The sequence below is a fragment of the Dendropsophus ebraccatus genome, chromosome 3 (assembly GCF_027789765.1).
Source record: "Dendropsophus ebraccatus isolate aDenEbr1 chromosome 3, aDenEbr1.pat, whole genome shotgun sequence".
Classification (NCBI taxonomy): Eukaryota; Metazoa; Chordata; class Amphibia; order Anura; family Hylidae; genus Dendropsophus; species Dendropsophus ebraccatus.
In genome coordinates, this window is record NC_091456.1 from 9,900,229 (window position 1) to 9,915,394 (window position 15,166).

Here is a 15,166-nt window from a genome sequence, read left to right on the forward strand (position 1 = left end):
AAGCCAACACAGGATCTATGGCCAGATACTAGCCAGCACAGGATCGATGGCCAGAGAAAAAACAGCACGGGATCTGTGTCTAGAGACAAGCCAGCACAGGATCGATGGCCAGAGACAGGGCAGCACAGGATTGATGACCAGAGACAAGCCAGCACCAGATCGCATAATTAACAGAATCAATCTTCACAATTGAAAAATACACTCGAAACCATGACACAACTGGCTCACAGGAGAGAGAATCAAAAATGCCAAAGCATAATGCCTCCTGAATGACCATGTGACCTCTTTTAGGGGTTGGGATAGGACTTTGGGACTTCTGTTCCCTTATAGCCTGGTCTCTCCCTTCACTCTGGGCTCTTTGTCCAGCTAGTCTGTTCAGCTTGATCCAGCGATTTGCCTTATTGTTTGTATTCCTGGTTTCCTGATCCCTTTGCTTGTTTCTTGCCTTTCTTTGTCTTTTGATTCAGTGTTCCTCGCTTAGTCCTCAGTGCTCCTTGCCTTGTCCTCAGTTTATCTTGCTACTATCTCTGGCTTTTGTTTCTCCGTTTACCTTGTTGCATCTCTGGCTTTTGTCCTCCATTCGTTTGGTGTTCCACTCCTTGCTGCTTTCTTGGTCCGGTCCTTTTGTGTGTGTTTGTGACTTTGCCTTGTCTTTTGTCATTGTACCTTGTTCGCCTGTACTGTGTCTTGTCTGCGTTTTGCACTTATTTGAGTGCAGGGACTGACGCCCAGTTGTGGACGGTCAGTTAGGACCTGCAATGCAAGTAGGTAGGGACAGCATGGGGGGTGTTAGCCATAGGGCCCACTTTTCCTTTGTCTCTTTGTTCCCCGGGGCCCTGTCTCTTAAAAGTATCTAAACCGATAAGACAATTACAACTAAATTAGAGTAAATGGAATCTAAGGACTGAATGCATTTGGTCAAATTTAAATGCAGGTAGGGTTGTTGGTGTCTGTGGATATAACTTCTGTCTTGGAGTAAAGTAAACAAGAGTTTTTACTGATTACAAGGTAAAGTCGAGCAGTTTTATCTAACCATTAACCTATATAATGTAGATGCTATAACAGTTAGGATGGAGCACTCCACCTAAGGCTTGGGATCTCCTCCTCTCGGTGGGGCAGAATCTATTGACACTGATGCCAAAGACCAATGGTGGAGATGTCATTAGCGTTCAGTCATTTGTCCGCTTTCATGCATTACTGGATTTTATTAGCTGTTTTTGTCCGTTTGACACCTGTTTATCAGCTTAATGATGTGTTCTGTTTATTGTAAGAGATTTCCTAGCACATGTTCCTCTTTAAAAGAGAGAGAGATGGATTTTAAAGTCTTTTATTTTTATGTTTAATGAGCCTCTTCATGTCAGCTATGTCTCTTCTTCGCCCAGATACCATAAAGCTGGTTATACAGACGGGACTTTGATCCTATGCAGTGTAAGTGATCATTCATCTCTTGGATCCTTAGTATAAGAAATCCCACCTGCAATATACCAGACTAAACTAGAAGATCGCTGATGATTTGTAAAAGAAAAAAAAAAAGTGAGCTTCCACAAAGTGGCGAATAATCAGCCATTGCATATGGTGCCAATGCTTATTGCATATGGTGCCAATGCTTATTGTATATGGTGCCAATGGCCATTGTGAGTGATTGTTAGCATGTAATGTATAAATAATGGCCGACCATTATGTGTCAGAGGCCAGTTGACAACATGTTTTTTTTTATTATGAATTTATAAAATTTTTCATCTTGATAATTAACATAACACATGTCATAGCACCAACATATACAAATTGTAATGACTGGAGTCATGGATCCCCTGTACCACCACGAGCAAGGACGTAAGCCGCTCCAGGGAGCAGAGTCTGGTCTTCACCAGTGCCCACCGCAAGGCAAGCGCGGAAGGTGACCCCGGGTCGCTACCCCTGGCTTGGCTTGCTAGCGGTGGCTGGCAAGGTGCAGCTGGTGACACGTAGGCAGGCAAGTTTGAACGCAGCAGGACTCAAGGCTTGAACCGGAATAGCTGACACCACAGGTAGCTGGAACCAGGAATGGCAGGAATCATGGAGATCTGGGACCACACACTTATAGGAAGCATGCAGAGGCTAGGAAGCCTAGGAAGCGAGGATGCGCGCGCTGTCCTGGACAGAGGGAAGCAGGACCATGAAGCGTTGAGGCACCCCTAGGGGCCGAAGCAACAGCAGCGCCTGACCCCTGCATATGGGCTCCAGCATCTGTAGAAGACAGCCGGCGGGTGGGCTAAAACAAATAACAAAGGAACAGGGGGCCGAAGGCCAAGAAATAGACTCCCAACCAAAGGAAGAGAAATGAAGGAGGGGCAGAAAGATGAAAACAATGAGGAGAGAGAGGGAGAAGAGAAATGAAGAAGAAAAAGAAGTGGTGGGAAGAGATCACTGAGCCAGAAGAGTCTTAAATTCATCAGTTTTTAGTAAATTGGTCCCAGTAGTACCAGGCTTAGAAGAAACGGGCATTTTGGTCATGTTGTTGAGCTGTGAACTGTGAGGTCTTCCATGTGCCGGGTATCTTTAAAGCAGAAGTCCTGCCAAAATTTATTTTTTATATGTTATTACTTATGGAAAGTTATACAATTTTCTAATGTACATTCATTATGGGAAATGCTCATATCGTCGTGACATCACTGCTTCTGAGAGAATTCTAACATATCCTGATACACTAAATTAAAGGAAATAGCAGTATATGTGCATTTCCCATAATGAATGTACATTAGAAAATTGTATAACTTTCCATAAGTAATAACATATAAAAAATAAATTTTGGCCGGACTTCTCCTTTATATTTGCATAACCTAATGGATATAGGAGGAGGATCCGGATACTGCCACAAGGCCGGGATGCAAGCTCTGGCTGCATTGACCAGATGTCGGAGTACAAACTGACGAGATGATTTAATTGGGATGCCTAAGACATGGAGGAGGAAAAAGCTGGGGAGAAGGGTACTTGGGGGTCTATAAAGCTGGGGAGAAGGGTACTTGGGGGTCTATAAAGCTGGGGAGAAGGGTACTTGGGGGTCTATAAAGCTGGAGACTAAGTGCCAGACTTCCTCTCTGATCCTTCTTCTCCACAATTCCTCCAGCACATCGGGGAGGCCTCAGGAAAGATCCTATGAATTCATGCAGGGACACGGTATCTGGAGAGCACCTTGTAGCCGACCGCTTTTAGGTAAGAAGAAATAGATGAAGAGTGAGTGTGAGCACCTGCATTACTTGCTGCTGAAAGGGAGAGGCCGAAATCCCCTTCCCTGGAGCCAAGTATGGGAGGCTAGACTGTTCCTGCGGGGAGCCCAACATGACATAGAGAAAGGAGAGGGAGTGACAAAGAGGGCCAGAGAGACCCAAAGATACTCAAATGTAGTGCTCCCCTCCCCCCAGGAGACAAAGACCATGTGACCTCAATCTCACAATTGTTTGCTGAGCACAGACTGAGGATGCAAAGGTGACTTAGGTCAGAGAGGGAGCAGGGCACTGGTGGAGAAGGGGTGTGATTGATGCCGGCATGTGCGAGAGGGGATGGGGTTATGGGAGTGGGAGTAACATGACGTTCTGAGCGTGCACCATAAAGACTACTGGGAGATGTAGTCTGATAGCAGTGCATGGGAAGAGGAACATCAAGGAAGACAGAGCAGGCAGAAAGCTGCATCAAAGACTGCCCAGAGTTCCCCTTTCATACCACATTTCAAATCTTTGTACAACTTTGGCTTCGATTTTTAAGAAATACTTGGCAAAGCCTATACAGATTAATTTGACCTTATTTCATAAGGGTTTAGGGAAGAGGCCCCAGGGGAAGGCGAAGCTTCTGAGATCCCAGTGGAAGGGCGAGCTAGGAGCTGTCAGTTTTCCACTCCACCACTCACACATTAAAAAAAAAAAAAGGATCAAAACGCATCATTTTTTTAACATACACAAAAATAAGGTCAAGTACATTTTTGTGTAGGTTAAAAAAAACATGCGTTTTGATCCATTTTTTTTTTTATAATGCATCAGTTTTACCATTAGTTTTTTGCAAACCAGTAGTGGTCAGCCTTGTAGTGGTCAGAATATGACGATTGAAAACCTTGTTATAAACGTGCCAAAAAGCGCTGATATGGGAAAGGGTTAAACATACACTAACACCCCCCCCCCCCCCAAACAACACACACATACTTGTATGTCTTAAAGCTCCGCTAATGTGGGAATAGGAAGCAGGAAGTCCAGATACCGGGGATGTATTTCATGTCATCAACCTCTCTGCCAGAAAATAACATGGAAGATGCTCGTGTCGCCTTTTCCCCAGTACTGATTATGTTTTCAGTCAGAGGAAAAGTCACTGTGATAAAGCTGGTGCATTGTGAGAGTATGGAGTCAAATGTTGGAATATATATCTATAGCTACACACACACACACACACACACACACACACACACAAATATATATATATATATATTTATTCCCATCATGCCTGAAGCTGTCTAGTCTGGGATATGTGTGAATATATACATATATTGGGGTCTGGGATATGTATATATATATATATATATATATATATATATATATATATATATATATGGGGTCTGGGATATGTATATACAGTGGTGCCTTGGATTACGAGCATAATTCGTTCCGGGACCGTGCTTGTAATACAAATCCACTCTTAAACCAAAGCAAATTTTCCCATAGGAAATCATTGAAATGCAGACAATTGGTTCCACAACCCAAAAGTAATGATTTAATATTCTGAATAACATGTAAAAAAAAATTAAACAAAGAATGAAAAACAGCTAAATATGTGATATTATAAGTTACTGTACAGTATAGCAATCAGCATGTGGAGTATAATGTATAGTAAGTGCATAAACCTGAAAAACAGCAGCAGTTTGTAAATACAGGATGAAACTGCAGATCCCTATAATGCAGTAGCGTAGTACAACAGGCTAGAATAGAGAAGCAGGGCTGCTGTCAGAGGTCTGTGTGGTCACATGACAGCAATGGGGAAGGGGTGTGTGTTCAGCATGGACCAATCAGGACTGACAGACTACAGGGAGCATGGAGGAATGAGCAGGGCAGATGTGGGCACAGTATAGCAGCACTCTCTGTCCGGTGAGAGAGGGGTTACAGCTATGGAGTGATTACCCCCACAGTCCTGTCCCCTGATGCAAGCCCCAGCCTGAAGTGGATCTGCAATGATTTGGAAGGTGAGGGAGACTTCCTGGGTCAGAGTACAGTGCTGTAGACCCCGCTATACAGGCCTTGCCCCTCCCCCACTTGCGCTCCCACCCAGTACAGGGAGCTCTTAAACCAAAGCAATGCTCTTAAACCAAGTCACAATTTTGAAAAAATGTGAGCTCTTAAACCAAAACGCTCTTAAACCAAGTTACTCTTAAACCAAGGTACCACTGTATATGTATATATATATATATATATATATATATATATATATATATATATATATATATATATATATATAGGGGTCTGAGATATGTGTATGCAGTGTCCCAGAACAGGCCCTCTTATCCTCACACTTTTATTATGACCAGTCCTGTTCTGGAAAGCTATGGTTCACTGCAAACTGTGTGTATTGTGTCACCCCTCTCAGTGTTCAGGTCTGCTATTCCATTCATTTCTTGTATGCATATTCAGTTATCAGTGCCTAATGGAATTATGTCGCCCCCAGTGTTCAAGTATGGTACTTCTTATGTATATTTCACTGTATATGCCTAATGGTGTGATGATGCAATGGCTGGATGTCACGTGACTGCCCCTGCTTCCATGGTAACTCCAATGGCCATCGAGCTTTGGCTGGGGAATACCATGTGACTTCCTGTTCTACCTCAGTCTTGTCCTCCACCTTCAGGGGGACAGGTTCTGTGTGTGTTCTCTCTCCTCTGTCAGGAGAGAGATACGTGTGCTCTGCTGCTCCAGTTCCACCAGAAGTGTTCCTGGCTGTGTGCTATTCTCAAGTCCTCAAGATTCTCATCTATTCTCCAGATCTGGGTGCCGTTCTTCAGTCATTCCTCTCATCATCTTCTCTGATCATCAACAGCAAGTATTCATCTCAGTCTCATTCCACCCAGCATCTTATCCTCAGTATCACTACTACTCCCATCATCCAGCACGCTATCAGCACAGACTATTGCAGCATCACCCATTATTCTGCTTTATTCAAGTTTGCCTTATACCCGGTTGCATCCGGAGAGACTGTTACTACTAGTTACCACCGTTACAATAAATATACAACTACTGTTGTTTCTGAACCTTGGCATTGGTGTGATAATTGGTGCCCTGACTAAGGACAACGAAGAATCGCATGCCCAGTATTCCCGCATGGTCAGGAGCCCGGCTTCCAGCTATAGCACCCTCGTGCCAAAACCGTGATAATCCTCTGCTCAGCAGCTGCCCCGGTTCCTGCCAGTAACAACACCTCTCAGCGGAGAGGCCCCTAGGGGCCCGGGCATCGCATGTATATATATATATTGGGGTCTGGGATATGTGTATATATATATATTGGGGTCTGGGATATGTATATATATATTGGGGTCTGGGATATGTATATATATTGGGGTCTGGGATATGTGTATATATATATATATATATATATATATATATATATATATATATTGGGGTCTGGGATATGTATATATATATTGGGGTCTGGGATATGTGCCAAGTGAATTTCAGAAGGTAAATTGGTCGAGAATTTTCCAAACAATCTTTTTGGAAAAAGAGTCACTAGTCAAATGATCTGTGCTTGATGGGGCATTGGGGTTATTGCCTTTATGTCAAGTGAGAAAAGGGGTTTATTCCAGGATTTTCATTCAGACTCCTCTTACCTATACAAATCCATGGAGAATCAAACTGCAAAGCAGACAACGTAAGATCTGCTGTGTCTATTCCCCAGAAGAATAATATCATGGTGACTATTACCCTTACAGACGCCGACACATAGCAACCAATGCACACAGGAAGTTTCCCGTCATGGCTTTGATAGCGGAGATTTAGTGTCAGTAGGACGGCTGGCTTTATCAATGCTCGGACTATACAGGATTTATTGCTTCTCTTTAACAGGAGCTAGAAGTTTTAACTTGATATAAACAAGACTCTGTCCTACATTACAGAAGATGAACGGACACTGTTGTGGGCACGTGGAGTATGTTATTACCTTGTCTCAAAGCATCCACACGTAGAAAAATGCAAGGGCACTCACCAGTCCGTACTTTAACTTTATTGTTCCATCTTGTTAAAAACATGGGTTAGCAGCCGGTGAGGACGCCAAACACCTTCAGCATGACAGCTGTTTCGCGTTTACACGCTTCGTCAGATCCCGCCCCTTCCTCCACGTCACCGGTATATACACCTGCTTGTGTGACGTGTAGGAACAGGGCGTTACAGTGGGTTAAAAAACAAATCAATTGTTAAAACTTTATAGTTTCCAATACGTAAACATGAATCCTAGAGAAACATACTCAGATCTATTCGGTCATTTAGACCTATATTGCCTTGAGCGCCTGTTTTCATTATCCAGCGCGCTTCTTTCCTTAGTAGGACTTTATTCACATCTTGTGCTTTTTTCCCTGTTATACGTTCTAATCCTGCTAACTTTAACACTGTACCATCGCCCTTGTGTACTTCATTAACATGCTGTATTAGACGTATAGCCCCTTGTCCGGTGCGTATAGAACGTACATGTTCATAAAATCTCCTGTTTAGTGCACGGGCGGTTTTTCCAATATAGAACAAACCGCACGGGCATGTTATGACATATACTACTTGTTTTGTTTTACAGCAAATAAAGTCGTTAACCTTGTGTGTATAGCCTCCTAGAGTGATCGCTTTCTTGTTGTTAAGGAAGGAAGTACACCAGTTACAATTCCCGCATCTATAATGACCTTTTAGTGGATTGCTTGTTGTTAACCAGTTTGTTTTATTTTTATTTTTAGTATTATAATCATTTGTAAAATTACTCCTAACTAAATGGTCTTTTATGTTTTTTACTCTTCTGAATGATATTAATGGTCTATCTGTGTAAATCTTAGAATAGAAAGGGTCTTGTTGTATGAGGTACCAATTGTCCTGGATGGCTCTCTTTATCTTATCCGCTATTGGATTGTACTTAAAAGAGAAAGCGAATCGTGTCTGTTCTTTCACTAGTGTATAGTTTTTTGTTGTGGTACAATAATTCTTTTCTATTCATTTTAAAGGCTCTGTTTTTTGATTTTTCTAGCTGTTCTTCATGGTACCCTCTTTTTTCTAGTCTCATCGTCAGTTCATCTGCCTGGCTCAGATATGATGCGTCTTCACTGTTGGTTCGTCGCAACCGTAAGTATTGTCCATATGGGACTGCTTTTTTTACATGTGTTGGGTGATAACTATTGTGGTGTAAATAAGCGTTGGACGCAGTAGGTTTTCTATAACTAGTTGTTGTGATGCGATTGTTTTTGATTTCTACTAAAACGTCTAAGAATTCTATTTTATCTTTTTTTAAATTGTGGGTAAAGGTCATATTGAAATCACTGGTATTTAGGTACTTTATAAAGTCTTCAAATTCTTCTGGGGTCCCTAGCCAAATAATAAACACATTGTCTACAAAACGACGGTAACACCGTAAGCTGGAGACAAATGGATTTTTTGTTGTAAAAATCATCTGTTTTTCCAACAGTGCCAGATATAAATTTGCGAGGGTACAAGCGACGGGCGTGCCCATCGCTGTACCCTCGCACTGCACGCACCACTGCCCATTAGACTTTCTACATCAATAGTCCCCAACATGGCCCCTTCTTGCCATTCTTCTTCTGAGATTATTTTTAGAAAATCATTTGTATCTCTAACCAGTGAGGGTATACTGTTTAATAAGGGTTTCAAAAGCCACTCTGGATATTTCGAGAGTGGTTCGGTAAGGGATCCTATGGCGGACACTATAGGGCGTCCTGGGGGTGAATGAAGTGTCTTGTAGATTTTGGGCACATGGTACCAACATGGGTCTTTTGGAAAATCTGGAATCAATTTCTCTGCTTGTTTCTGTGACAGTGTGCCTTTTTCTACATATGTCCTTAGTAGGGTTTGTAATTTTTGTTGTGTCTTTTTAGTAGGGTTTGTTTGTAATTTACTATATGTACGGGAATCCCCCAACTGGCGTCGTGCGTCTGCCAAGTAGTCCTTTTCCCACATTATTACGAGGTTTCCCCCCTTATCTGCCTTTTTGCATATTATTTGATCATTTTGTTTGAGCCATTTTAATGCTCCTTTTTCTTCTATTGTTAGATTTTCCACATCAGTAGGATATATTAAAGCTTTAATTTCTTCAACTACTTTTTTATGGAAAAGATCTAAATTTGTGCCTTGGCAGATTGGGGGGGGGGGAATGAGATTTTACACCACCTGAAAAAAATGTGTGATTAATTTCATGCACATCAATTAGTTTTTCACCCATCAATTCAAGCATTGTCTCTAGATATTCACAGTCTTGCTCATTCTCAGACCCAGCTAGAAAAAAACCCAGGTTGCCAATCTGTGTTGGCTTTTCTCCTCGTGTCCGCCATAGGATCCCTTACCGAACCACTCTCGAAATATCTAGAGTGGCTTTTGAAACCCTTATTAAACAGTATACCCTCACTGGTTAGAGATACAAATGATTTTCTAAAAATAATCTCAGAAGAAGAATGGCAAGAAGGGGCCATGTTGGGGACTATTGATGTAGAAAGTCTGTATACAAGAATACCACATAAAGAAGGGGTGGAAGCTATAAGAACTTTATTGCAACAGACAGATAAAAGCAAACATTTTGTGGATTTTGTACTACACTCCATTTGCACTACACTCCATTTTACAAAATAACAATTTCCAGTTTAATGGGCAGTGGTACGTGCAGTGCGAGGGTACAGCCATGGGCACGCCCGTCGCTTGTACCCTCGCAAATTTATATCTGGCACTGTTGGAAAAACAGATGATTTTTACAACAAAAAATCCATTTGTTTCCAGCTTACGGTGTTACCGTCGTTTTGTAGACGATGTGTTTATTATTTGGCTAGGGACCCCAGAAGAATTTGAAGACTTTATAAACTACCTAAATACCATTGATTTCAATATGACCTTTACCCACAATTTAAAAAAAGATAAAATAGAATTCTTAGACGTTTTAGTAGAAATCAAAAACAATCGCATCACAACAACTAGTTATAGAAAACCTACTGCGTCCAACGCTTAATTACACCACAATAGTTATCACCCAACGCATGTAAAAAAAGCAATCCCATATGGACAATACTTACGGTTGCGACAAATCAACAGTGAAGACGCATCATATCTGAGCCAGGCAGATGAACTGACGATGAGACTAGAAAAAAGAGGGTACCATGAAGAACAGCTAGAAAAATCAAAAAACAGAGCCTTTAAAATGAATAGAAAAGAATTATTGTACCACAACAAAAAACTATACACTAGTGAAAGAACAGACACGATTCGCTTTCTCTTTTAAGTACAATCCAATAGCGGATAAGATAAAGAGAGCCATCCAGGACAATTGGTACCTCATACAACAAGACCCTTTCTATTCTAAGATTTACACAGATTGACCATTAATATCATTCAGAAGAGTAAAAACATAAAGGACCATTTAGTTAGGAGTAATTTTACAAATGATTATAATACTAAAAATAAAAATAAAACAAACTGGTTAACAACAAGCAATCCACTAAAAGGTCATTATAGATGCGGGAATTGTAACTGGTGTACTTCCTTCCTTAACAACAAGAAAGCGATCACTCTAGGAGGCTATACACACAAGGTTAACGACTTTATTTGCTGTAAAACAAAACAAGTAGTATACGCCATAACATGCCCGTGCGGTTTGTTCTATATTGGAAAAACCAGACGTGCGCTAAACAGGAGATTTTATGAACATGGACGTTCTATACGCACCGGACAAGGGGCTATCCGTCTAATACAGCATGTTAATGAAGTACACAAGGGCGATGGTACAGTGTTAAAGTTAGCAGGATTAGAACGTATAACAGAAGTAGTGCCGGTGCCTGTACCTCTCTGTAAGACTTAATACCTTGTCTATTGCAAGGAAACCTAATACCAAGCAGACACGCCAGAATCGGGAAGGCTCTGAAGTCCTCTGTTCCTACCAACTTGTCTCTTTAAGTTCAATTTCTCTAAAGCGACTCTGTACCCACAATCTGCCCCCCCCCCCCCTCCCCAAACCACTTGTACCTTCGGATAGCTGCTTTTAATCCAAGATCTGTCCTGGGGTCCTTTCGTCAGGTGATGCATTTATTGTCATAAAAACAACTTTTAACCCATAGCTGCACCAGGACGTTATTGAACGTCCTCGTGCCGCTATGGGAGTTCAGAGGGGGGTCGCTCGGCGACCCCCCTCTGAACTGCCGCGATCCCGGGTGCCGCATGTAGCCCGGGATCACGGCTATTAGCGGGCACGGTCCGATCGCCGTGCCCTCTAATTAAGTACTTAGAAGCAGCTGTCAAAGTTGACAGCTGCTTCTAAATACTTGCTCAAATGCATACCTGGTGGTCTAGTGGGGGGATCGCCCCCCTGCGGCGCGATTGCGGGGGGGGCGATCCCCTCATCCACCCCGGGCCGGGGTCTGCTCCGTAATGGCGCTGATCCCGGCTCGGCATTCTATTGCTTTTGGCTGCAGCAGCCAAAAGTAATAGAACACCGATCTCATGGATTCATGCAGTATAACTATACTGCATGGATCTCTATGAGAGATCAGAGTACATATACTAGAAGTCCCCCAGGGGGAATAACCCTAACCCCAGGGGGGAATAACCCTAACCCCAGGGAAGGAATAACCCTAACCCCAGGGGGGCTTCTAGTATATGTGTAAAGTAAAAGAAAAAAGTATTTTTAATAACACAAAATCCCCTCCCCTAATAAAAGTCTGAATCACCCCCCTTTCCCCATTTTATAAATAAAAATAAATAAATAAATAAATAAACATGTTTGCTATCGCCGCGTGCGTAATCGCCCGAACTATTAATTAATCACATTCCTGATCTCACACGGTAAACGGCGTCAGCACAAAAAAATCCCAAAGTGCAAAATTGCGCATTTTTGGTCGCATCAAATCCAGAATAATTGTAATAAAAAGCGATCAAAAAGTCGTATATGCGCAATCAAGGAACCGATAGAAAGATCACATCATGGCGCAAAAAATGACACCTCACACAGCCCCATAGACCAAAGGATAAAAGCGCTATAAGCCTGGGAATGGAGCGATTTTAAGGAACATATATTTTCTTTAAAAGGTTTTAATTTTTTACAAGCCATCAAATCAAATAAAAGTTATACATGTTACATATCGTTGTAATCGTAACAACTTAAGGAACATATATAACGAGTCAGTTTTACCCCAGGGCGAACATAGTAAAAACAACCCCCCCCCCCCCCCCCCCAAATAAAAAAAAAAACATTTTTTTTTTCAATTTCACCACACATATAATTTTTTTCTGGTTTCCCGGCACATTTTAGGCAAAAATTACATCTGCCATAGCAAAGTACAATTAGTTGTGCAAAAAATAAGGGCTCATTTGGGTCTCTAGGTGGAAAAATGCAGGCGCTATGGCCTTATATACACGAGGAGGGAAAAACGAAAACGCAAAAATGAAAACTGGCTGTGTCCCCTAAGGGTTAAACTAGCAGCCCTGTGCCCTACGGGAGTGGCCTAGGTTGTGTATGCATTAGGCTGACACACCCTCTCTGTCCCTACTCATCATTAGGAATGCCCCAGGCAGATTGTCTCCTATTCATCAGTTGTGTTGGCACGGCACATGGACTGGATTGTTAAGGCACCTGTGTAGTTTTCACTGCAGAGGAGTAGGAAAAATGATGAAGAGGGTGGGGAGGAGGGACGGAGGGGTGGTGCAAGTTTAGGGCACAGATACGCCCGTTGGGCACAGAGCTGCAAGTTTAAAAGTATTTTTTTAGGACAATAACTGCATCACCTGCCGAATGGACCCCAGGACAGATCTTGGATTAAAAGCAGCTCGTGGTTTGGGGGGAACAGATTGTGGGTACAGAGTCACTTTAAAGGGGTACTCTAGCATTTTTTTTCTCTTTCAACTCAACTGGTTTCAGAAAGTTATACAGATTTGTAATTTACTTCAGATTCCGCTTTTAATTTCTCACAGATTCTTTAAAAAAAGAGAGGTGGAATCTGATTGGTTGCTAGGGGCAACTGAGCCAGTTTCACTTTACACCATGTTCGATAAATCTCCCCCATTGTCGTTTGCCAAGGGCACATCACCTTTTCAGACCTGGTAGGAAAGTGTTAGTAATAATAATAAAATGTTAAATAAGTGTCAAAAACACATACTGCAAGTGGCAGAAGTCATGTCTGACGAATTGCGATAGTAAATCTGGCCCAATAATCGCAAATAGTAAAAATATAGATTTACCAGGAGAGAGTGAGAACTACTTATATCAGGGGTAGGGAACCTTGGCTCTCCAGCTGTTGCAAAACTACAACTCCCATCATGCCTGGATAAGTAAAGCTTTAGCTTTGGCTGTCCAGGCATGATGGGAGTTGTAGTTTTGCAACAGCTGGAGAGCCAAGGTTCCCTACCCCTAGCTTATGTGTTATGGCACAGAGGCAATAAATGTAGATACGCACACATGCCGAGAATGACGGAGCCTCCTCATCTCCCTGTGTATCTGTCCCTCCCCAAACATCCCCCTCCACTTTCCCTGATAGGCAGCTCCTGCATTATTTCAGCACATAGAAATAAGAAGAATTATACAATGCCATCGCATGGATCTCGTTCATTTTCCAACCAGAGCAATACCTCCTGTTGCTTCTTCGAGGATCCTATACTTTCTAATGTGCTCCCTACAATCCTCATCATCATCTTCGTACTGGGATCTCTATTTAACGGGACGGCCTTATGGGCTTTCTTCTTTCGGATCAAATCTTGGAAATCCAGCACAGTTTATCTCTTTAACCTGTCGGTGGCTGACTTCTTGTTGATGATCTGCCTGCCGTTCAGGATAGACTACTACCTGAAGCGGAAGACCTGGATCTATGGGGACGTCCCCTGCAGAATCATGCTCTTCATGCTGGCTATGAACCGGGCAGGAAGCATCTTCTTCCTCACGCTCGTCGGGTTGGATCGATACTTTAAAGTCGTCCATCCACTTCATAAAGTCAACAATATTTCCATCCGGAACGCGGTTTTGGCAACTTGTTCCGTCTGGCTTGTTGCAATCTCAGTGACCGTGTTTATTCTCACTAAAGATCACACGGGTGGACGCCTCGCCCGGGATGCTTACTGCGACAGCTTCATCGTATGTCCCAACGACTCCCATTGGCACGACCTCTTATTCATCATCGAGTTCTTCCTCCCTTTGTGCATTGTCTTATTTTGCACATTCGGAATCATCTGGAGGCTCAGACAAAGGAACATGGACAAGGAGTTAAAGATTAAAAGGGCCGTGAAATGTGTCGTCTTGGTGGCCGTCGTCTTCTTTATATGCTTTTTACCCAGTGTCTCCTGTAGGATTGAGACCTTAAGGCTTCAGGATTCTCGAGGGCACAACAACTGCGGGATCTACAGATCGGTGGAGACGGCGTTCTTCATCACTATGTGCTTCACTTACATGAACAGTATGTGCAATCCGCTGCTCTATTACCTCTCCAATCCTTCCTTAAGAAATTACTATTTAACAATTATCATCAAACTCCGGAGACCGTTTGCTTGTCCAAAGTCCGATATTCCAAATGGGCAAATATCCTTATAAATACAAAGAACTTGATTGGACGGAGACGTGTGTTCCCCCGACATCCCCCCCCCCCCTTTCTAAATTCTTAAAATATTAATCGTGCTGAAACGAAAAAGAATTAACCCTGTATTGCAGTACTCAGTTTTCAGATACTTTATTATAACTTCCCATTATTTTCTAAGGCTGCGTTCACACACTACTTTTTTTTCATCCGTTTTTGCAAAAACGGATTCATTTGTGTTCATTCATTTTTCCATTGACTTCCATTATAAAAAAAAAAAAAAAAAAAAAAAGGGATCAAAACACCTCCATATTTTTTAACCTACACAAAAATGTGGTCGACTACGTTTTTGTGTGCGTAAAAAAACCCAAAACGGATGTGTTTTGATCCTATTTTTTGATAATGGAAGTCAATGGAAAA

At 42.3% G+C, this 15,166-nt stretch overlaps 1 protein-coding gene across 1 annotated transcript; it reads left to right on the plus strand.

The window, feature by feature from the left end:
* Positions 1–13,736: 13,736 nt before the first annotated feature.
* LOC138786932 (hydroxycarboxylic acid receptor 2-like) lies at positions 13,737–14,927 on the plus strand. The gene has a single exon (XM_069963997.1). It carries the CDS (start codon positions 13,768–13,770, stop codon positions 14,761–14,763), a length of 996 nt encoding a protein of 331 aa, XP_069820098.1. The 5' UTR covers positions 13,737–13,767; the 3' UTR covers positions 14,764–14,927.
* Positions 14,928–15,166: the final 239 nt, after the last annotated feature.